Source organism: Ranitomeya variabilis, chromosome 2, assembly GCF_051348905.1.
Source record: "Ranitomeya variabilis isolate aRanVar5 chromosome 2, aRanVar5.hap1, whole genome shotgun sequence".
Taxonomy (NCBI): Eukaryota; Metazoa; Chordata; class Amphibia; order Anura; family Dendrobatidae; genus Ranitomeya; species Ranitomeya variabilis.
This window is the reverse complement of record NC_135233.1, coordinates 451,773,829-451,798,105: the sequence shown is the minus strand read 5'-3', so window position 1 is coordinate 451,798,105 and position 24,277 is coordinate 451,773,829. Positions and strand designations below refer to the sequence as shown.

The following is a 24,277-nucleotide window of genomic DNA, read 5'->3' as shown; positions in this document are numbered from 1 at the left end:
AAGAAGGACATAGTAAAAATAAATGAGAATGTACAAAATTAGGGATGAAGGAAGGAAAGAAGAAAGAAAAGAAGAGGAAGAAATAAAAGAAAATGAAGGAAATGAAAAAGGAAAGATAGAAAAGGGAAGGGATATGGGGAAAGTGAGAGTGGTGAAAGCAGGAAAGAAAAGAATACAAAAGGAAGATAAGCAATAGTGAAAAAAGGAAAGAAATGAAAATAAGGGTATGTGCACACAGTCTTTTTGCTGAGTTTTCAGAGTAGAAACTCTCCAAATCTTCTCTTCCTGAAAAACTTGGAGTTTCTGCTCAGTTTTGGGTCAGAAAACTAAGAGGAAGAAAAAGAAGGAAGCGAAAAGGAAGGAAGCGAAAAGGGAAGGAAGCGAAAAGGGAAGGAAGCGAAAAGGGAAGGAAGCGAAAAGGGAAGGAAGCGAAAAGGGAAGGAAGCGAAAAGGGAAGGAAGCGAAAAGGGAAGGAAGCGAAAAGGGAAGGAAGCGAAAAGGGAAGGAAGCGAAAAGGGAAGGAAGCGAAAAGGGAAGGAAGCAAAAGGGAAGGAAGCAAAAGGGAAGGAAGCAAAAGGCAAGGAAGAGAAAAGGAGGGAAGAGAAACGGAGGGAAGAGAAAAGGAAGGAAGAGCAGGAAGAGAAAAAGGAAGGAAGAGAAAAAGGAAAAAGAGAAAAGATAGGAAGAGAAAAGGAAGAATAAATAAATATAAATATATATATATATATATATATATATATATATATATATATATATATATATATATATACACACATATATACATACATATATATACACACACACACACACACACACACACACACACACACATACATGGTGGTTTAAGAGTAGGTGGACAGAAAATAACATTTATTTTGAATTTTTATTCTGTTAAACCAGAGAGTTGTGTGACATGATTAGCTAATAAATAACATTTCCCACATGTCTACTTTACATCAGCACAATTTTGTAAACAATTTTTTTTTTTTTATTAGGACGTTATAAGGATTAAAAGTTGACCAGCGATTTCTCATTTTTTCAACAAAATTTACAAAACCATTTTTTTTAGGGACCGCCTCACATTTGAAGTCAGTTTGAGGGGTCTATATGGCTGAAAATACCCAAAAGTGACACCATTCTAAAAACTGCACCCCTCAAGGTGCTCAAAACCACATTAAAGAAGTTTATTAACCCTTCAGGTGTTTCACAGCAACAGAAGCAACATGGAAGAAAAAAATGAACATTTAACTTTTCTGTCACAAAAATGATCTTTTAGCAACAATTGTTTTTAGTTTCCCAAGGGTAAAAGGAGAAACTGGACCACGAAAGTTGTTGTCCAGTTTGTCCGGAGTACTCCGATACCCCATATGTGGGGGTAAACCACTGTTTGGGCACATGTTGGGGCTCGGAAGAGAAGTAGTGACGTTTTGGAATGCAGACTTTGATGGAATGGTCTGCGGGCATCATGTTGCATTTGCAGAGCCACTGATGTACCTAAACAGTAGAATCCAGAAGTGACCCCATTTTGGAAACTAGACCCCCCAAGAAACTTATGTAGATGTGTGGTGAGAACTCTGAACCCCAAAAACCATGTTTGATAGATCTCCCCCCCTTCATAACCCTATTACACATACTGTCCACCTACATTTGGACCAGTGTGTGTGTGTGTGTGTGTGTGTGTGTGTGTGTGTGTGTGTGTGTGTGTGTGTGTGTGTATGTATATATATATATATATATATATATATATATATATATATATATATATATATATATATATATATATATATATATATATATATATATATATATATATACACTCACCGGCCACTTTATTAGGTACACCTGTCCAACTTCTTGTTAACACTTAATTTCTAATCAGCCAATCACATGGCGGCAACTCAGTGCATTTAGGCATGTAGACATGGTCAAGACAATCTCCTGCAGTTCAAACCGAGCATCAGTATGGGGAAGAAAGGTGATTTGAGTGCCTTTGAACGTGGCATGGTTGTTGGTGCCAGAAGGGCTGGTCTGAGTATTTCAGAAACTGCTGATCTACTGGGATTTTCACGCACAACCATCTCTAGGGTTTACAGAGAATGGTGCGAAAAAGAAAAAAAATCCAGTGAGCGGCAGTTCTGTGGGCGGAAATGCCTTGTTGATGCCAGAGGTCAGAGGAGAATGGGCAGACTGGTTCGAGCTGATAGAAAGGCAACAGTGACTCAAATCGCCACCCGTTACAACCAAGGTAGGCCTAAGAGCATCTCTGAACGCACAGTGCGTCGAACTTTGAGGCAGATGGGCTACAGCAGCAGAAGACCACACCGGGTACCACTCCTTTCAGCTAAGAACAGGAAACTGAGGCTACAATTTGTACAAGCTCATCGAAATTGGACAGTAGAAGATTGGAAAAACGTTGCTTGGTCTGAAGAGTCTCGATTTCTGCTGCGACATTCGGATGGTAGGGTCAGAATTTGGCGTAAACAACATGAAAGCATGGATCCATCCTGCCTTGTATGGAGCATCTTTGGGATGTGCAGCCGACAAATCTGCGGCAACTGTGTGATGCCATCATGTCAATATGGACCAAAATCTCTGAGGAATGCTTCCAGCACCTTGTTGAATCTATGCCACGAAGAATTGAGGCAGTTCTGAAGGCAAAAGGGGGTCCAACCCGTTACTAGCATGGTGTACCTAATAAAGTGGCCGGTGAGTGTATATATATATATATATATATATATATAAAATGGAGACCATGCAATAAGGGTTAATTGGAAAATCTGATTTCCAGTTTGTGAGTGTCAACAGATTCTTCAGATAAGAAAAACATAAGAATGTCCACACATGCCATTCACATTAATGAGAGTAAGCTGCCATATTACAAACAGCCATGGACAGGTGTGGCGCCAATGTTCTCTAATGCGGTGCACCTATATTAAACCGCTGTCTCAGCTGAGTCCATAACAACCTCCAACTTGTGATCCCACTGACAAAGTCGCGGACAGATCAGTGCGAGTTTCCGCCACCTTACCTATACTTTAAGGGGTACATTAGAGCCTCAAGTGCTCGGCAGGCGTCGCTGAGTCGCTGGAAACTGGAAGAATGGAAAAGGACTTTGTTTTCGGTCAACACCGCACAGAACAGTCCGAGAACATTCTGGATTCCTACAATAAAAATAGTTTTAAAAAATTTCCTTGAAAAAAAATGAATAAATTCAAGTATCAACTCACACGGATTTAAATAATAAAAAGCAGAATTCATTGTAAAACATAGCGGAATATCTGTGTCACATTTGGCTATTTGGCTTTGGAGACCAGGAGGAGATGATGGACACCCGGCGTCAATGCCAAGAAACCCCATCGGTTTCTTATTGTGTTTAACATGAGTTTTGTACAAGTCACTTTCCTGGAATCAGGTCTATGACAAACAAGATCACTGCATTATTGATGTTGCTTAAAGTTCTACAACTTTCTAATGACCATTTTCAGGATCTCTGCTTCCCATCAGTGAATGGGAAGATTCTTGTTTAGATCCAGTGGCTGAAAATCTTTTCTGATCCAAAACGGAGAGCTACAAATGTATCAGATTGTATCTAGAAAATTCTCAATTAGTTAAATCATCATAAAACACAAATCTTCTCCCATCCTGAGGGTTTGCTACAATGTATCGGTGTATTTATTACCTTATTACATGAATTTACTGACAAATTAATTAGATCTTGATAGAGGCGAGAAGACTGGCACATCAGAAAGTTGCAGAACTTTTCATGAAGTAACATCACAAAACTAAACAAACAACATAAATGACGTAGGGATACATGTTTTTCAAGTGACTACCGCAGAGATACAGGCATGGGGGTTGTGTTCCCTGCATGATGAGGACACTGTTGACAGCTCAGCGAGATCTCTGGTTTTGATTTTTGAGAAATTCCATGAGTAGACCGCATTTGAAAGGCAGAACCTCGTAACCTTCTGCCGACAAATGTAAAATGTGAAATATTTGAAGTGAAAAACAATTTGAGGATATTAATGTGATTCTCCCGCAGCTTCGGATCTGCTGATTCACAGCGGGCGGCGGCGTTGTCTGCGGTTATTGCAGGAATGAAAAGGAGTGTAGTAACAGGACCGGCCCGCCAGAGGACAATACCGGGGTATTCAGGACCAATCCTATTCAGGGGTTTCTAACATGGGTGTTGGGGGTCCGATATCTGGGACCCCGGCTCTGATTCACAGTATTTTGCTCCATTACTTCGATTATACGCTCTCATACGTTGCTCCTCGGCCGCACGGATGCCGCTAATGGATTTGCTTCCTGTTGACAGCACGGAATAAACTGAAGATGTTGTCTTTCCTTATGTTTCTTTTTTTATTAATAAACAACTTCACAAAAAATTCTGGAAAACATCTGCATGTCACAAACACATCAATCTGTCCTTTCTGTTGTTTCCAGTGAGGGAGGGGGGTCCACAGATAGAGATGTGGCCACTCGGACCCCTGACCCTCGGCGGGCGCAGAGTATTTGTATGGGAAATGGCTTCCCCTCACTGGTATCATGTCAGGCTATTTATATAGGATGTATCTTTAGCAGGTCGGCTGGGGAAGAATAGTCTGGAGGTGATAGAGAAGAGGACGTAAAGGGGATCTGTCACCAGGTCAAAAATTGCTTTTTTCCCCTCTTATTTTATTGTCACTGCTCCCTTGAGTATTATGTTTTTTTCTTTTTTTAAATCCTCCATCGGGTCCCAGAGAAATGAGCCTTTTTATTGCGTGCTAATTTTTATGGCCTTCTCAAAAAAGGGTGTGGCTGACTGGGTAGTTCTTTAAAGACACGCCCCTGAGGAGCAAGTGAAACACACCCATGCAGTAAAGAGTATACAAATTAGCACCAAACTAAAAAGGAACCGTATGGCGGATTTAAAAAAAAATAAAAATAAATCAAAGCTCTGAAGAGCAGCGGGAATAAAACAAGAGCAAAAACTGGACACTTGACTTGGTGACATGTCCACTTTAAGGGAAACTTCATAACAGTCTTTATAGGGTGAATCTCTTCTACGCTGAGAACGGATTACAAGAAGCTGAAGGCCAAAGCCTGAGGCTGCACTACTGAGAGATTCTGATGACAATGTTGCTGTTAATGACGGGCGAGGTCATCAAAAGAGTGCAGCCCCAGGCCTGGAAATTCAAGTAAACACACTGAATCTCTGCACATGTAGAAGATGTTAGAAACTGCCTAGATTTTTATGTCCCTTAAAGCGGCTTTAATATATCTCTTTTGGGCTTTCTTTCTTTGCACCTCAAATTTAGCACTAGGGAAAAAGTTGGTAAATAACAGAGAAAATACAACTATGCAAACTCAGCAACAAACAACTTGGTCTACATTTCCAAAGCAGTTTACGGCAGTTTTTGGAGGACACCATGTTCCAAAAAGGCACTATTTGTGCAAATTTTCTCATTTGAAAGGTTGAAATTGTGGGTGGGGTGTACCGGGTGCGTGTGTGGTCACCAGCTTTGTCTGTAAAATGGTGAACGTGGGTAAAAACTGAAAACCTTTTGGAACTTTAGCCCAAACCTGAAGTAAGCCAAGTCCCAAAAAGCTAAAATTTACACAAAATTTTCCATTTTTGCACCATGCTCTCCAAATATTGATGTACCAGGAGGGGTATGCCAGACATATTTTAGACAGATTTAGTAAGCTTTACACCAGAAAATGTCACAAGACTAAAATTTTTGGGATTTTAGAATTTAAAAAAAAAAAAAAAAAAAAAAAAAAGAGCCAAACTTTTTAAATTTGGTGAATTTCCAAAATGTCAATCTTGATAACTCTGCCCAATTTCTGTTAGCAGTTAATGTCTATATACTAAGGCATTGATCCGAGCGCAGACATATTCAGTAGAGGGCGATTTTGCTCCGTCGGTTGGGTTGACTCTAAGGACAATGTGAGTTTTCACAAAGTGACATTTATGAGCGCAATGAACAGTTAGAAAAGTAATTATTACTCGGATGTATTTACATTGTGACTATTAACCTCTCGCCAATGGCGGTCGCCTTTATGCCAGGTGTGGCGGGTCAGACAGGTGACTACAGAAACTGGAAAACACCGCAAGGAGATGGACGAGAAGTAATGAAAAGTTCTGAAACTTTAGAAAAGAATTCACAATGTTGGCTTTGTTTCAAATCAATGTTTCAAAATTGTATAAGTTGGACGTCCAGACTGTTACAAAGTTTTGGTTCCATGGGATAAAGTTTAATGGGGGTCTCACCTCTCAATTCGAGGACAATGGAGGGCTGTGACAGGAGTAAAGGCCCCCATAAAGCTAAAGTTGATATCAGTGGGATTGACTGACAGTCCAATGTAAGGCTATGTTCACATGCCCAGTAATTATCCGCTAGTATGGGTCCAGCAGAAGTCCGTTGGCAAAAGAAGTTCTGCAGACAACTTTTTTTGTCCATTTTTTAAAAAAAAATGGATCGTGTGGAAATCGATGTTTTTAAAGGGAACCTGTCACCTCAAATTGGTGTGATATTAAAATGATTTGTTACCGGTCCGATGGGCGGCGTATCCTCTTCATTTCTCCACCCCTTCCATACCTGTTTTCTGCAATATTTTAGGGAATAAGAGTATGCGTGCGCCATAGTTGGCGCGTGCGCCATGCAGTCTTCGGTGGCGCACACGCAGTAATGCTTTTCGGCTTTGCCCGCAGCAGGGCAAAGCATACTGTGCGTGTGCCACCGAAGACTGCATGGCGCACGCGCCAACTATGGCGCAAGCATACTCTTATTCCCTAAAATATTGCGGAAACAGGGACGGACGGGGTGGAGAAATGAAGAGGATACGCCGCCCATCGGACCGGTAACAAATCATTTTAATATCCCACCAATTTGAGGTGACAGGTTCCCTTTAAAAACATCGATTTCCACAAGATCCATTTTTTTTTTTAAACAGTAGTCTATGGAAAACGGATCTGTTAAGTAGCCATCATTTTCTTCCATTTGAAACGGATCTAGTAAGCCAAAAAAGGGATCCTTTTCAAATGGATGGCTAATTAACGGATCTGTTTTCCATAGACTTCAATGTTAAAAAAAAACAACACAGATCCAGTTATTTAAAAAATGGACAAAAAATGTGTCTGCAAAACTTATTTGCCAATGGGTTGCTGCTGGATCCATTCTAATGGGTGATTACTGGACATCTGGACTTAGTCTAAATGGGACCCTGTCTGACCCAAAGAGAAGGATCTGTTTGTTGGATTTCAGCAGCTGATCCTTTTGCTCTCCGGACGAAAAGCCGCTGCCAGAGGGGTCTGCCAATGGCTTTCTCAGTCTGGCAGCTTTCCTTTGTGCAGGGCAGTCGGGAAAGATAGCCGTCAGTGGAATGATGATTCGACAGACAGCCATTTAAAGTTTATGGGTGCCTTTTGAACATTTGATGGAGAGGTAATGCTTGAGCTCCCCAGCATTAGACCCTGGGATATAGGAATTGTGATAAATGCTCTTCGTGGGCCAACCCCTTTAACAAAAATTTGACAAACCATAATATAAATGCACAGCGAGGTGATCAAAGGGCACAATTTGGTATTTTGGCTATCTTTAAAATTCCTTTAATTACAGAGGACGCTGGAAGTTAATGACAGAACAGATGGAATCTACGAATAACCAGAATGACTGTAAATAAATTTACTATAAATATGTCAACATCGCAGCTTTAAGGCCGCCAAAAAAAAACAAGAATGTACAATTACCCCAAAAAACCTATTAAAGTTAATGTGTTGAACTGTGCCACAGAACCCTCCTAACCCTGGCTAACTATTACACTAAAGGAGCAGAGAGGACTGGGTCAGGTGTGAAAAGAACAGCGCCATCATAAAGGGATGTAAGAAAATACCTATGCTATGAAAATGTAGTAAAACTAAATAAAAAACAGAAGTTTGGGTTGAGATTATCTCTGTACAAAATAATTACTAGTGGCCATTAGATGTCAGTACAACATGTGAGCAGAGAAAGGCAACTCTGTTTACAGCCTGCTGTGAAGTTGAACATCGTTTATCAGAAGACAAGAAATTATTACTTTATTACAAGCGAGGGAACTAGTTTTGTATAGAGATCAATATTATATCCAATTCCGGTTAATATCATGTGAAATTTGCTGATGCACTGAGCAAATGTTCCTAATACCAATGAAAAGTGAGGCAGCTGCATCCAGGCGGAAACCCTATGTAAGTGTACAGCCTGCAAACCATGCAGAGATTGACTTTTTCTTTTAATGGGGCTGCAAATAAGCAATGCCCACCTACATAAATGCAAACTACAGCTCTAATGGTCAAATCTGCACCGGATGGAATTTATGCACATTTTAAATATACGGGATGTTTGGGAAAATCTATAGAGCAATACAAGACTGGGAGTGTGGATGAGATTCTTCATGTGTCATCCACATGCTGTGGACTTTTTCTGAAAAGAAATGGAGGTGAGGAAGCAGAAATTAGAAAAATATATACAGGTGAACTCGCCCCGACTATTGTGCATGCACAGCGGTGGACTCGCCCCGACTATTGTGCATGCACAGCGGTGGACTCGCCCCGACTATTGTGCATGCACAGCGGTGGACTCGCCCCGACTATTGTGCATGCACAGCGGTGGACTCGCCCCGACTATTGTGCATGCACAGCGGTGGACTCGCCCCGACTATTGTGCATGCACAGCGGTGGACTCGCCCCGACTATTGTGCATGCACAGCGGTGGACTCGCCCCGACTATTGTGCATGCACAGCGGTGGACTCGCCCCGACTATTGTGCATGCACAGCGGTGGACTCGCCCCGACTATTGTGCATGCACAGCGGTGGACTCGCCCCGACTATTGTGCATGCACAGCGGTGGACTCGCCCCGACTATTGTGCATGCACAGCGGTGGACTCGCCCCGACTATTGTGCATGCACAGCGGTGGACTCGCCCCGACTATTGTGCATGCACAGCGGTGGACTCGCCCCGACTATTGTGCATGCACAGCGGTGGACTCGCCCCGACTATTGTGCATGCACAGCGGTGGACTCGCCCCGACTATTGTGCATGCACAGCGGTGGACTCGCCCCGACTATTGTGCATGCACAGCGGTGGACTCGCCCCGACTATTGTGCATGCACAGCAGTTGATGCTTAACTTCGAGGAAACCTTTTCACCACTACAAGAGCTGTAATGGAGGCCATAATTCTTCCCCCTCCGCTTTGTTCGATACAGACGCACTCTGCGTCATCGCTTGTCTGTAGTCAACAGCTATAATTTGACATTCCCCATAAGGCCTTGTAGCAGTTTACCTGTCCTATGACATGCCCTGACAGTTCACTCCCTCTGTAAGGCTACTTTCACATTAGCGTCGTGCACTGCACGTCGCAATGCGACGTTGCGGTGCACCGACGCATACTGTGGAAGCACCGCACAACGGGGGCAGCGGATGCTGTTTTTCAACGCATCCGCTGCCCCATTGTGAGGTGCGGGGAGGAGGGGGCGGAGTTCCAGCCGCGCATGCGCGGTCAGAAATGGCAGACACGACGCACCAAAAAACGTTACAAGCAACGTTTTTTGGTGGCGACGGTCCGACGCAGCACGACGGTTGCGATGTGTGGCAATGCGTCGCACTGCGTCGCTAATGCTAGTCTATGGAGAAAAAACGCATCCTGCAAGCACTTTTGCAGGATGCGCTTTTTCTACAAAATGACGCATAGCGACGTGCAGTGCACGACGCTAGTGTGAAAGTAGCCTAAGAAAGTGTGGACATATATTTTTATTAAAGGATAATTTGCCTGAAAAGGAATTTCTGGCAGAAGGTTGACATCGAGCCCTGAACGATCTGCGGGTCTGACATATGGTAACACCTCCCTAGAGATGGAAAAAAAGCTGCTATAACGTGTGTGATGTGCAGCAATAACCGGGCCAAGATCAAGAACAAGAATACTATGTGGATGGTGCAGTCCTATGTAAATAGCATATAACTGATGTATAATACAAAGTTCAATAACTTTGTAATATACAGTTCAATTCATGACCTTATTCACCATCCCTGCTTGCTGCCAGTGAATAGGAACATGCTTGCTTACATTCAGAGATTTCACAGCAGTGGATTTGTTGCACTGTATCAGTCTGGAAAGCAGGACAGGAGTAAGATTCGATGCTGCAGAGGATTCTCTATATGAATACATTGTAATTTGTAACAAAACCTCAGCTGTGAAAACTAAAACATGCCTAAACAGGTTTCCATAGACTGTGAGCTCTGGGGATCATGAATGATAGGAGTGATATAATGGATGGAGATGAGGGGGATAGCACTGTAAGGCTCCTTGAGTGTATGGGAGCCTTACAGTGGGAAGAGATGATGGGAGTGATCCATTCAGATAAATTGCAAGCTCCTGAGACAAGGGTGTTGGGAAGATTAGATTGTGAAGTGGTAGGGCCGGGGATGATGGGAGTGAGAGATGAGATTAGACTGTAAACTCTTGGGATCAGGGATGATGGGAGTGATAAATTGTGTGAGACATGAAAAGACTAGATCGTGAGCTCATAGGGAGAGGGATGATGGGAGTGATATTAGATTTGACTTTGGAGTAAAGGGTGATTGTAATATTAGTGAGCTCCCAGGGATCGGGATGATGTGAGTGATACATTTTAGATTGTAAGCTCCTGGGGTGACACTGTGTGCACAGTGCAGCAGAACTTGTTGGCACCATATATAATTGTGCAAGATGTGGGAAGCCGCCAGCGATCAGGCAGCACAGACACCGCCAGGCACCGTATATAATTGTGTAAGCAGTGGGGAGCCGCCAGCGATCAGGCAGCACAGACACCGCCAGGCACCATATATAATTGTGTAAGCAGTGGGGAGCCGCCAGCGATCAGGCAGCACAGACATCGCCGGGCACCATATATAACTGTGTAAGCCGTGGGGAGCTGCCAGCGATCAGGCAGCACAGACACCGCCGGGCACCATATATAATTGTGTAAGCAGTGGGGAGCCTCCAGCAATCAGGCAGCACAGACATCGCCGGGCACCATATATAACTGTGTAAAGCAGTGGGGAGCCGCCAGCGATCAGGCAGCACAGACATCGCCGGGCACCATATATAAGTGTGTAAGCCATGGGGAGCCGCCAGCGATCAGGCAGCACAGACACCGCCGGGCACCATATATAAGTGTGTAAGCTGTGGGGAGCCTCCAGCGATCAGGCAGCATAGACACCGCCGGGCACCATATATAATTGTGTAAGCAGTGGGGAGCCGCCAGCGATCAGGCAGCACAGACATCGCCGGGCACCATATTTAAATGTGTAAGCCATGGGGAGCCGCCAGCGATCAGGCAGCATAGACACCGCCGGGCACCATATATAAGTGTGTAAGCCATGGGGAGCCGCCAGCGATCAGGCAGCACAGACATCGCCGGGCACCATATACAACTGTGTAAGCCATGGGGAGCCGCCAGCGATCAGGCAGCACAGACACCCCCGGGCACCATATATAAGTGTGTAAGCAGTGGGGAGCCGCCAGCGATCAGGCAGCACAGACACCGCCGGGCACCATATATAAGTGTGTAAGCCATGGGGAGCCGCCAGCGATCAGGCAGCACAGACACCGCCGGGCACCATATACAACTGTGTAAAGCAGTGGGGAGCCGCCAGCGATCAGGCAGCACAGACATCGCCGGGCACCATATATAAGTGTGTAAGCCATGGGGAGCCGCCAGCGATCAGGCAGCACAGACACCCCCGGGCACCATATATAAGTGTGTAAGCAGTGGGGAGCCGCCAGCGATCAGGCAGCACAGACACCGCCGGGCACCATATATAAGTGTGTAAGCCATGGGGAGCCGCCAGCGATCAGGCAGCACAGACACCGCCGGGCACCATATACAACTGTGTAAAGCAGTGGGGAGCCGCCAGCGATCAGGCAGCACAGACATCGCCGGGCACCATATATAAGTGTGTAAGCCATGGGGAGCCGCCAGCGATCAGGCAGCACAGACACCGCCGGGCACCATATATAATTGTGTAAGCTGTGGGGAGCCTCCAGCGATCAGGCAGCACAGACACCGCCAGGCACCGTATATAATTGTGTAAGCTGTGGGGAGCCTCCAGCGTCAGGCAGCACAGACACCGCTGGGCACCATATATAATTGTGTAAGCTGTGGGGAGCCTCCAGCGATCAGGCAGCACAGACACTGCCGGACACCATATATAACTGTGTAAGCTGTGGGGAACCGCCAGCGTCAGGCAGCACAGACACCGCTGGGCACCATATATAATTGTGTAAGCTGTGGGAAACCGCCAGCGTCAGGCGGCACAGACACCGCCAGGCACCATATATAATTTTGTAAGCCGTTGGGAACGCCAGCGATCAGGCAGCACAGACACCGCCGGGCACCATATATAATTTTGTAAGCTGTGGGGAGCGCCAGCGATCAGGCAGCACGGACACCGCCGAGCTTCGTGGTTCGGGCACAAGATTTAACTTAAAAAATTAAGAGGAAAAAACCTTTCTGTATTATTATCAAGAAGCGGTAAGGAACGCTGACACGGGACCGCCAGACGCAAACCACAAGTCACACATGTGAAGCCTGGATCCTCCTGCTGCAGGCCGCATGGAGCCACTTCAGAAAGAAGCCATCAATGACATCATGAGATGTGCTGTGTAATGCGGCCAGGCCCCCGAGGGCTCGCAGAGCACGGACTTCATTATTAACCAATAATCTCCACCACGCGGCCATATGAGGGCGATTAAAAAGTCATCAGGACGCCGGGAAAACAATGTATTTGGAGCATCTCGCTGCATTCCTGCGAGTGCACGGCACATATCAGCCGCCCATGTGTTGTATAAACAGCCTGGTAAGGATGATGGGAGTGATACAACGTAACCTGGTGATTGGTAAATACGAGGAGATGGCATAGTCTCTTAATGTACTTCATATGACATAGGACTCCAGAGCTGAACTCACAATTCTGCTGCTTCTCGGTTAGCTCACAAACCTCTTGAGCCATAAAAAGCTCAAGCTCATTTTCTCCTTGTTTTTAACCAGGTCTCGGGGTGATGAAGCTCACATTTTGCAATCTCACATCTAGGGGTAGTGCAGATTTCATGGAGATGATCTCATGTCTTGTTATTTTGGGAAGTGCAGAGGTTTGCTTGTTGGGGTGCAGGAGGAACAAAAACCAACATAGTATATAACTCCAAACTGATGTAAGAAAAAGTTTCAATGCACTAGATTGGGATGAAAAGCACAGAACGGAAGGATCCTGCATGGCTGTGAGCAGAACTATGAACGCAGCTCCGGAGGACTAAAATTTATTTCGATGGCATTGCAGACTTTCCACATATTTCACGCTGGTTTGGTGCATTGTTCTCCTTTGTTCCACATGGAGGTAAAGTAATGAAAGTCTTTATGTCAGGTGACTGCAGCCATGAATAGGGCTCAGCCGGAGAAGCGGGTGACCACAGCCGTCCTCACTGTATGCAGCCATTGTGCCTGTGCACTGACCCGTCCCTCATTAAGGTCCAGTATGTACTGTATGCCGGGTACGAGGCACGTCCGCACTGTACTTTTCCATGCGGCGCGGAGCTGCTTTCTAGGTGCAGAGCTGTGATTATGTAAGACTCCGTGACCGGGATTCCTGCTTGTTTACTGGATGCGCTCGCTGCACACAATCTGGGCGACATTTACTCTGGATTCCAGGGAAATAAATAGTTATATAACAAGGAGCCCAAGAAAGTTTTATTACCGTACATTTTCATTCATTATTCCACCTTTTCCAGATCTCCACTTTTTGCCCATAAACTGGAATATTATGGTTTATATATGGAGGCAGAAACCTGTTAGGTATTTTCAACAATTTTGAGTGGGGGTCCGACTGTTGAGACCACCATGAATCCTGAGAACCGGGCCTTGAATTGCCAGGATGGAGCAGTGGCCGTACAAGAGTGTAACTGCTGCAATCATTCTCTATAGGACTGCTGGAGAAAGCGGAGAGCTGAACTCCATCTCCGGCAGACTGAATGAAGGGCTCATGCTCGCTCCATTACAATGAGGCACTTTAGACCCCTTTCCTGGGATCAGTGGGGTCTGAGGGATCAGAAAGGGACAGGACAACGAGAAACATTTACATCAAGCCCTGCACAGTTGCCTCCTGGAAAATCACCACCTTGCCCAAAATACAATGCAAAACAGCTTCCCTGTAGGGCTGTTAGCGGGGTTGTCTGCAGATTAATTTTGGTGGTCTCTGACACTCTTCTGACTAGGCACACATGAAACGCCTCTGCTGCATGGTGATACCAGTATACTAGTATCCAACCTTTTTAAGCATCAGACAAAAAGGACAGAGGAGTACAGAGATGGAAGGGAGTCCGAAGGGCGGCAGGTTGGCCGAGTGCGAAGGGCGGCGGGGGGGGCAGTGGGCAAAGGGTGTCAGGGGGCAAGGGCGGCAGGGGGCGAGGGCAAAGGGCGGCAGGGGGCGGGGGCAAAGGGCGGCAGGGGCAAAGGGCGGCAGGGGCAAAGGGCGGCAGGGGCAAAGGGCGGCAGGGGCAAAGGGCGGCAGGGGCAAAGGGCGGCAGGGGCAAAGGGCGGCAGGGGCAAAGGGCGGCAGGGGCAAAGGGCGGCAGGGGGGGCAGTGGGCAAAGGGTGGCAGGGGGCAAGGGCGGCAGGGGGCGAGGGCAAAGGGCGGCAGGGGGCGGGGGCAAAGGGCGGCAGGGGCAAAGGGCGGCAGGGGCAAAGGGCGGCAGGGGCAAAGGGCGGCAGGGGCAAAGGGCGGCAGGGGCAAAGGGCGGCGGGGGGGGCAGTGGGCAAAGGGTGGCAGGGGGCAAGGGCGGCAGGGGGCGAGGGCAAAGGGCGGCAGGGGGCGGGGGCAAAGGGCGGCAGGGGCAAAGGGCGGCAGGGGCAAAGGGCGGCAGGGGCAAAGGGCGGCAGGTGGCAAAGGGCAGCAGGGGCAAAGGGCGGCGGGGGGGGGGGGCAGTGGGCAAAGGGCGGCAGGGGGCAAGGGCAAAGGGCGGCAGGGGGCAAAGGGCGGCAGGGGGCAAAGGGCGGCGGGGGCAAAGGGCGGCAGGGGCAAAGGGCGGCAGGGGCAAAGGGCGGCAGGGGCAAAGGGCGGCAGGGGCAAAGGGCGGCAGGGGCAAAGGGCGGCAGGGGGCGGGGGCAAAGGGCGGCAGGGGGCGGGGGCAAAGGGCGGCAGGGGGCGAGTCCAAAGGGCGGCAGGGGGCGAGTCCAAAGGGCGGCAGGGGGCGAGTCCAAAGGGCGGCAGGGGGCGAGTCCAAAGGGCGGCAGGGGGCGAGTCCAAAGGGCGGCAGGGGGCGAGTCCAAAGGGCGGCAGGGGGCGAGTCCAAAGGGCGGCAGGGGGCGAGTCCAAAGGGCGGCAGGGGGCGAGTCCAAAGGGCGGCAGGGGGCGGGGGCAAAGGGCGGCAGGGGGCGGGGGCAAAGGGCGGCAGGGGGCGGGGGCAAAGGGCGGCAGGGGGCGGGGGCAAAGGGCGGCAGGGGGCGGGGGCAAAGGGCGGCAGGGGGCGAGGGCAAAGGGCTGCAGGGGGCGGGGGCAAAGGGTGACAGGGGAAAGGGCGGCAGGGGCAAAGGGCGGCAGGGGCAAAGGGCGGCGGGGGGCCATGGGCAAAGGGCAGCAGGGGCAAAGGGCGGCAGGGGGTGGCGGCAGGGGCAAAGGGCGGCAGGGGGCGAGTCCAAAGGGTGGCAGGGGGCGAGTCCAAAGGGCGGCAGGGGGCGAGTCCAAAGGGCGGCAGGGGGCGAGTCCAAAGGGCGGCAGGGGGCGAGTCCAAAGGGCGGCAGGGGGCGAGCCCAAAGGGCGGCAGGGGGCGAGCCCAAAGGGCGGCAGGGGGCGAGCCCAAAGGGCGGCAGGGGGCGAGTCTGAAGGGTAAAAGAGGCTCCCCATTCAGAGCACATGAGGCTCGGCAGCGCTGATGCTGCTTTGGATGTGACTGAGTATTAGACATTTCTCCAGCTCAGTGCAGATAAGCATTTGCTGACCTCCTGAACATGCGATGCAGACTCATCCAGTGAAATGTAGATGCACCGATGCAGATTTGCCAAAATAACCAGACAGGAGGAGAACGTGCAGCTTATCACAGTCACAGCCGCGGCACATGATCTAATGGATTAAGAGCGAGTTTTATGAGGTTAATGAGCCTGTCCGTCCCCCTCGTGCCTCACTCCCCAGTCATCGTGGCCTTGTAACCTTTTATTCCTTTCTAAATTAAACCAACCCTCGCTGCAGCCACGATGCTGCCGGAACGATATCTGTTCCTCAGTGTGAAGAGAGGTGACTGATGCAGAAGACGTGGCCGGAGAAGGCTGCGCATCTGATTAAGTTGCTACCGGGCCAGGAGCTAACCTTACACAATAAATGCTATCATTACTCGCCATTTGTTAGATTCCTACCTGCTGTAAAATTCGGGGCTTTGTCCCGAGCGGACACATCTCACAGCTGAATATCACAATGGTTACCGTCAGTCTGGAGTCCTGCACCTATACATTATCACAACTCGTAAAGATTGTTTATGCGAGATATGGTGAATGGGAGCGGAGCTAAAAGGTGGTGACCGCAGTCTGTCCCAACTATCCCATAAGCTCAATATCCCCATTTTCTATATGAGAGACCAAACAACAGGATGGGGAGATTTCGGTTGACCCTCCAATCCTCATCCCCCCCCCGACAAGCTATCAAGGGTCACATAGACATTGGACTGAGACCGATCCCGCCGGGTTTGGACGGTTCTTATCTACTATATACGGGGCTTTTACAAGTTCGATAATGATTTCCATTACAGCTAGAACGTGATTATAAACGACAAGATACAGAGTCGTTAGCGGTAAGTAAACTATCAGGAAGCCGCACATACACTAAGGGGAGAAGCTTGGAGCACTATTACGGGGGGATTTATGGCAGGTGAGCTCCATCTCAGCCCTGGATGCAACTCCCGACATTAATATTGCTGAGAACACCAGGGTGGGACTCCGCGCCAACGAGGTGGAAATATCTCTTGGCTCCGCAAAATTCCTCCTTGTAAAGTAAAGCGGTGACGTAGCGTCCGCAGCCGCAGTGACCAGGTCAGCTCCGAGGAATGGAGACATCCGACCGGCGCCTGTGCTCATGTGATGGAGTATTAAGTGGAGGCAGATGGGCTGCGATCCCCGGAGCTCGCTGCTGATGGGGGGCGCAATCACAGAACAGACAACGCTGTGCACAGAAATTCACATTATTTCTCCCTTTTGCAGCATTATGGCATTTTAGGCAGATGATATTATGAAGTCCTGGTGATGGATGATGGGAGTGATTGTGTGAGATACAAGTAGCAGTCTATTGTGAGCCTAAAAGGGTTGTCCATCTCTGGAGACTTTTTGTTTTTTTACTTAAATACATGTATTTGGCGCAAAAGAAAAACAATTCACGTTTAATATTGACTTTCAGAAAAGATGTTGCACCATTTTGCCATCACAGGCTCGTTTTGTTTCGGCACAGCTCACTGGTGAATTTTTGGTTAAAGGGGTTGTCTAGCTTTGATGTTCAAGTATGCAGTCAATCTGTGCGGCTTCAGACTAGTACACAGTCAGGATTCTCTGGGGCTGGAAGAGGACGGTCATGTAAGAGATTGACACTTCTGGCCACATTCCGACTAGACGTGTTCGGCCTTATTCCAGTCTCTTGCATTGAGCGAGGCTGTGCACATCTAGTCTGCATGTATACACATTGCATGCTTGCAATCCCTCGCCAGCTCCCTAAGAACCCTGACAGTGTGCACGCTGTGAGAATACACCCCAAGGTCAGAGATTGGATTCTTGGCTCCTAGGAACAGAGATGATCGGAGTGATACATTGTGTGCATAATAAAGAGAACAGACTGCTCGTCACTCAGGAAGAAATGAGGAATGGCTGGATTGAGTTCTTCGGTAATTTTTTGGGACAATGACTCCAAGACTGTAAAATTAAAGAGGATTTTATATTTTGGGTTAATAGCTGTGCACTAATTTTAGCAGCCAAATCTAATGTGCAGAAGGATTTAAGGATTTTCCTTTTTTTTTTTTCTGTACGATTTCCCGGAAAACCATCAGCGAGTGCTCAGCGGCTCAGACCCGTTCAGGACAATCCTGCCATTCTGGTGATTTTCCTGCTTTAGTACAGTAATGCCGGTGGCGGAGCGACACTGTCCCAGGCACAGAAAGTATTATATTATTACATGATGAAGAGATTGCCTGTAAGCATCCTGAGATGTGGGAAGCTCCGACACCTGGAGAACGAGACCCTCAAATCAAGTATGTGCCCCATTCCCCGGTGGACGGAGAGGAGCCCCCCCCATCAATGCAGAAATGGGAATTCTACAATTCCGTTGCACCCTTGGTAAACACGGCCCCCCACCTCCTAGGGCCAGCTCTTACTGGAAGCCCCCTATCTCCTGCACCAGACACAGGTCAGGCCCCGCTATGTTACAGTAATATAAGATATGGCCCCCAGGAATGCTCGTAAATCACAGCCCTGACACACACAGCTCTGCTGCCCCATAATGAGATTTATACAGGAGACGTGCTGGGATTTATGGTCTGGATAATAACAGTAAAGGGAGGGCTCCGGGCTCTACGGAGGTGATGAAGACGGTCATAAAAACTCAATTTTAATCACCTTTCTGAGTGATGGGATAAGAGAACGGCGGCGGAGATTAATATTGGCGAGGCTTCCATTAGAATTACCGGCAATACTGACTGCTATATTGATGATTTATGGCACGCAGTAGCCCCTGGCACATGTCAGACGGCTCCTGGAGACAAGACAATGATGTCTTATTAGTTAGATAACACGCTCATTGCCTGACGGAGGGAAGCAGAGGTTGGATGCCCACCTATCACATGGCCCGTTGGGATCTCCCTCCATTAGCCAGAGGGGAGAGATGCTACATATAGAACTAGATGCCACCGTTTATTACACAAATGGGCCCCAGATTTACTGGAGCAGACATCATCATAGGGTAACGTGCTTCTGCCCTATTATTTATAGGGTCCCCCAGCACTGGTCCTCATTATGGGACCACGCGGCATCGACTTCGCACGCACAGGGAGGAAAGGATTTATAAACCGGACAGTGCAAAAAAAAAAAGTGCACACAGCGCCTTCTTCAGGCCTTTTCAGGCACCGGAGCATGCTCAGATAACACTTTATCCCAGCAAGATCGCTCCTCACAAGTCATGACCTTTAACCCCTTAGTGACAGAGCCAATTTGGTACTTAATGACCGAGCCAATTTTTACAATTCTGACCACTGTCACGATGAGGTTATAACTCTGGAATGCTTTAACAGATCCTGCTGATTCTGAGACTGTTTTCTCGTGACATATTGTACTTCATGTTAGTAGTAACATTTCGATATTACTTGCGATTATTTACGAAAAAAACGGAAATATGGCGAAAATTTTTAAAATTTTGCAATTTTCAAACTTTGTATTTTTATTCCCTTAAATCAGAGAGATATGTCACAAAAAATAGTTAATAAATAACATTTTCCACATGTCTACTTTACATCAGCACAATTTTGGAAACAAAATTATTTTTTGTTAGGGAGTTATAAGGGTTAAATGTTGACCAGCAATTTCTCATTTTTACAACACCATTTTTTTTAGGGACCACATCACATTTGAAGTCATTTTGAGGGGTCTATATGATAGAAAATAACCAAGTGTGACACCATTCTAAAAACTGCACCCCTCAAGCTGCTCAAAACCACATTCAAGAAGTTTATTAACCCTTTACGTGCTTCACAGGAACTGAAACAATGTGGAAGGAAAAAATGAACATTTAACTTTTTTTGCAAACATTTTACTTCAGAACCATTTTTTTTTTATTTTCACAGAAACCATAAATTTTGTTGTGCAATTTCTCCTGAATACGCCGATACCCCATATGTGGGGGTAAACCACTGTTTGGGCGCACCGCAGAGCTTGGAAGAAAAGGAGCGCCGTTTTTGCAATGCAAAATTGGCTGGAATTGAGATCGGATGCCATGTCACGTTTGGAGAGCCCCTGATGTGCCTAAACAGTGGAAACCCCCCACAAGTGACACCATTTTGGAAACTAGACCCCTTAAGGAACTTATCTAGATGTGTGGTGAGCACTTTGAGCCCCCAAGTGCTTCACAGAAGTTTATAAAGTAGAGCCGTGAAAATAAAAAAAATCGCATTTGTTTACACAAAAATAATCTTTTCGCCCACAAATTCTTATTTTCACAAGGGTAACAGGAGAAATTAGACCACAAAAGTTGTTGTGCAATTTCTTCTGAGTATGTCGATACCCCATATGTGGGGGTAAACCACTGTTTGGGCGCACCACAGAGCTTGGAAGTGAAGGAGTGCCGTTTTACTTTATCAATGTAGAATTGCCTGGAATTGAGATCGGACACCATGTCGGGTTTGGAGAGCCCCTGATGTGCCTAAACAGTAGAAACCCCCACAAGTGACCCCATTTTGGAAACTAGACCCCTTAAGGAACTTATCTAGATGTGTGGTGAGTACTTTAAACCCCCAAGTGCTTCACAGAAATTTATAACGTAGAGCCGTGAAAATAAAAAATCCTTTTTTTTTCCCTCAAAAATGATTTTTTAGCCTGCAATTTTTTATTTTCTCAAGGGTAACAGGAGACATTGGACCCCAAAATCTGTTGACCAGTTTGTCCTGAGTACGCTGATACCCCATATGTGGGGGGGCACTGTTTGGGCACCCATCGGGGCTCGGAAGGGAAGGAGCGCCGTTTGGAATGCAGACTTTGATGGGATGGTCTGCGGGCGTCATGTTGCATTTGCAGAGCTCCTGATGTACCTAATCAGTAGAAACCCCACACAAGTGACACCATTTTGGAAACTAGACCCCCCAAAGAGCTTATCTAGATGTGTGGTGAGCACTATGAACCCCCAACTGCCTCACAGAAGTTTATAATGTAGAGCCATGAAAATAAAAAATCATTTTTTCCACAAAAATGATCTTTTCACCCCAAAATTTTTACTTTCACAAGGGTAACAGGAGAAATTGGACCCCAAAATTTATTGTGCAATTTATGCTGAGTAGGCTGATACCCCATATGTGGGGGTAAACCACTGTTTGGGCGCATGGCAGAGCTCGGAAGGGAAGGAGCGCCGTTTTGGAATGCAGACTTTGATAGAATGGTCTGCGGGCATTATGTTGTGTTTGCAGAGCCCCTGATGTACCTAGACAGTAGAAAACCCCCACAAGTGACCCCATTTTGGAAAGTAGACCCCCCATGGAACTTATCTAGATGTGTGGTGAGAACTTTGAATGCCCAAGTGCTTCACAGAAGTTTATAATGCAGAGTCGTGAAAATAAAATATTTTTTTCCACAAAAAAGATTTTTTAGCGCCCAAGTTTTTATTTTCACAAGGGTAACAAGAGAAATTGGACCCCAAAAGTTGTTGTCCAATTTGTCCTGAGTACACTGATACCCCATGTGTGGGGGGGACCACTGTTTGGGTGCACGGCAGAGCTCGGAAGGGAAGGAGCGCCGTTTTGGAATGCAGACTTTGATAGAATGGTCTGCGGGCGTTATGTTGCGTTTGCAGAGCCCCTGATATACCTAAACAGTAGAAACCCCCCACATGTGACCCCATTTTGGAAACTAGACCCCCCCAAGGAACTTATCTAGATGTGTTGTGAGAACTTTGAATGCCCAAGTGCTTCACAGAAGTTTATAATGCAGAGTCGTGAAAATAAAAAATAAAAACATTTCCACAAAAAAGATTTTTTAGCCCCCAAGTTTTTATTTTCACAAGGGTAACAGGAGAAATTAAACCCCAAAGGTTGTTGTCCAATTTATCCAGAGTACGCTGATGCCCCATATGTGGGCGTAAACCACTGTCTGGGCACACGGCAGAGCTCAGAAGGGAGAGAGCACCATTTGACTTTTTGAGCGCAAAATTGGTTGTGGCGTTTAGAGACCCCCTGATGTACCTAAACAGTGGAAACCCCCCAATTCTAACTCCAACCTTAACGCCAACACACCCCTAACCCTAATCCCAACCCGATCCATAATCCTAATCACAACCCTAACGATAATCACAACCCTAACCCCAAAACAACCATAACCCTAATCAGAACCCTAAATCCAACACACCCCTAATCCTAATCTCAATCCTAACCTCAAACATAACCCTAATCCCAATACACCCCTAACCCTAATCCCAACCCTAGTCTTAACCCTAATCCCAAAAGTAACCCTAATGCCAACCCTAATCCAAACCCTAACCCTAATCCCAACTCTAACCCTAACTTTAGCCCCAACCCTAACCCTAAATTTAGCCCCAACCCTAACCTTAACCCTAGCCCTAACTTTAACCCCAACCCTAAATTTAGCCCCAACCCTAACCCTAAATTTAGCCCCAACCCTAACCCTAAATTTAGCCCCAACCCTAACCCTAAATTTAGCCCCAACCCTAACCCTAAATTTAGCCCCAACCCTAACCCTAAATTTAGCCCCAACCCTAACCCTAAATTTAGCCCCAACCCTAACCCCTAAATTTAGCCCTAACCCTAAATTTAGCCCCAACCCTAACCCCAAATTTAGCCCCAACCCTAACTTTAGCCCTAACCCTAAATTTAGCCCCAACCCTAACCCTAAATTTAGCCCCAACCCTAAATTTAGCCCCAACCCTAACCCTAAATTTAGCCCTAACCCTAAATTTAGCCCCAACTTTAACCCTAACTTTAGCCCCAACCCTAATCCTAATTTTAGTCCCAACTCCTCTAGCTGCTGGCCGGCCGATCATGGCGGGCGCACTGCGCATGCACCTGCCATTTTCTTACCGAAGGAAGACGCCGGCGGCCAGGAGGGGACACAGGAGGGCCCAGGGACACCGGTAAGTATAACAGGGTCCCCGAATCCCCCTATTTCTCTGTCCTCTGATGTGCGATCACATCAGAGGACAGAGAATTACACATCGCTTTTTTTTTTTTTTTTTTTTGCTGTCGCCGGTAAACAGTTAATTATCAGCGATCACAAAACAGGGGTCGGTAAAAACCGACCCCGGTCATGTTCTTTGGGGTCTCGGCTACCCCCGGCAGCCGAGACCCCAAAGATCTCCCGGGTGCCGGCCGGCAGGCGCAGTGCGCCCGCCATTTTTTGGCCGGAAGAAGATGGCGGCGCCCATCGGGAGCCACGAGGAGCACCGGGGAAGACAGGTGAGTATCGGGGGGCGATCGGGGACCCCATTTCTCTGTCCTCTGATGTGCGATCACATCGGAGGACAGAGAAATTAAATGGGAAATCGCGTTAATTAACGGCGCTGTGGTTTAAGTACCCTTAACTGCCGCCGTTAAATGGCGTATTGGCGGTCGTTAAGGGGTTAATCGCTTCAGAGTTTGGAAACCATGAAGTGGTAAGAGAAGCGACATGTTCATTTTTTGGGCGGCTTCTGCTTGGAAGCAACCTGCTCTCAATACTAAATGACAGTGTGCACATAGCCTTATGGTAGACATGGACCACCAGATCTGGCCCTCTGGCTGTACCAGTATTGCCCATGGACCGAGACAGACGAAAAACTGAAAACAGTGGCCCGCGGACCACACCATGTGATTGTCCTTCTCCACCCGACTTCACCGCTATCTGCATCATCAGGAAGCGGATAGCAGTGAATACAATGGTGGAGGCATGGCACCGATGGCTTTTTCTTCCACCAATCAAGGGTGTGCGACTGACACAGCAGACATGGTAACGACACTACATCACGTCTGCTATTCAGAGCGTCAGCGCACACAGAAAAGACCACCGGAGCGCCGGGGGAACAGGAGCAAGGCGAGTATGTGTCTTTTATATAGATTGTATATATACATATATGTGTGCGTGAATGTGTGTCTGTATATAGGGGGCTATGTGGGGGCTCACACTGTATATAGGGGGCTATGCAGGGGCTCATACTGTATATAGGGGGCTATGTGGGGGCTCACACTGTATATAGGAGGCTACTTGGGGGCTCACACTGTGTATATGGGGCTATGTGGGGGCTCACTGTATATAGGAGGCTATGTGGGGCGCACACTGTATATAGGGCGGTTGTGTGAGGGCTCATACTGTATATAGAGGGATGTCAGTATACTTAATTCTGCTCAAGATTAAATGATAAAACATTATAAAATAATAATAATTTATATGTTCACATTAACATTGAGCAGAATTAATTTCAGCCTATTGGTTCGGAGCCTCCACATCAATCATGTTCTCACATGTGGCCCCTCGGGAAAATTAATTGCCCACCCCTGCCTTATGGTGTAG

At 47.3% G+C, this 24,277-nt stretch overlaps 1 protein-coding gene across 4 annotated transcripts in view; it reads right to left on the bottom strand.

Moving 5' to 3' along the window:
- Positions 1-24,277, bottom strand: part of SBF2 (SET binding factor 2) — a 245,472-nt gene that overhangs the window by 125,016 nt on the left and 96,179 nt on the right. For all 4 annotated transcript variants that reach the window (XM_077287271.1, XM_077287272.1, XM_077287274.1 and 1 more), the window contains exon 7: positions 3,029-3,161. In XM_077287271.1, coding sequence (XP_077143386.1) covers positions 3,029-3,161 — 133 coding nt within the window. The remainder of the gene's footprint in view (positions 1-3,028; positions 3,162-24,277) is intronic.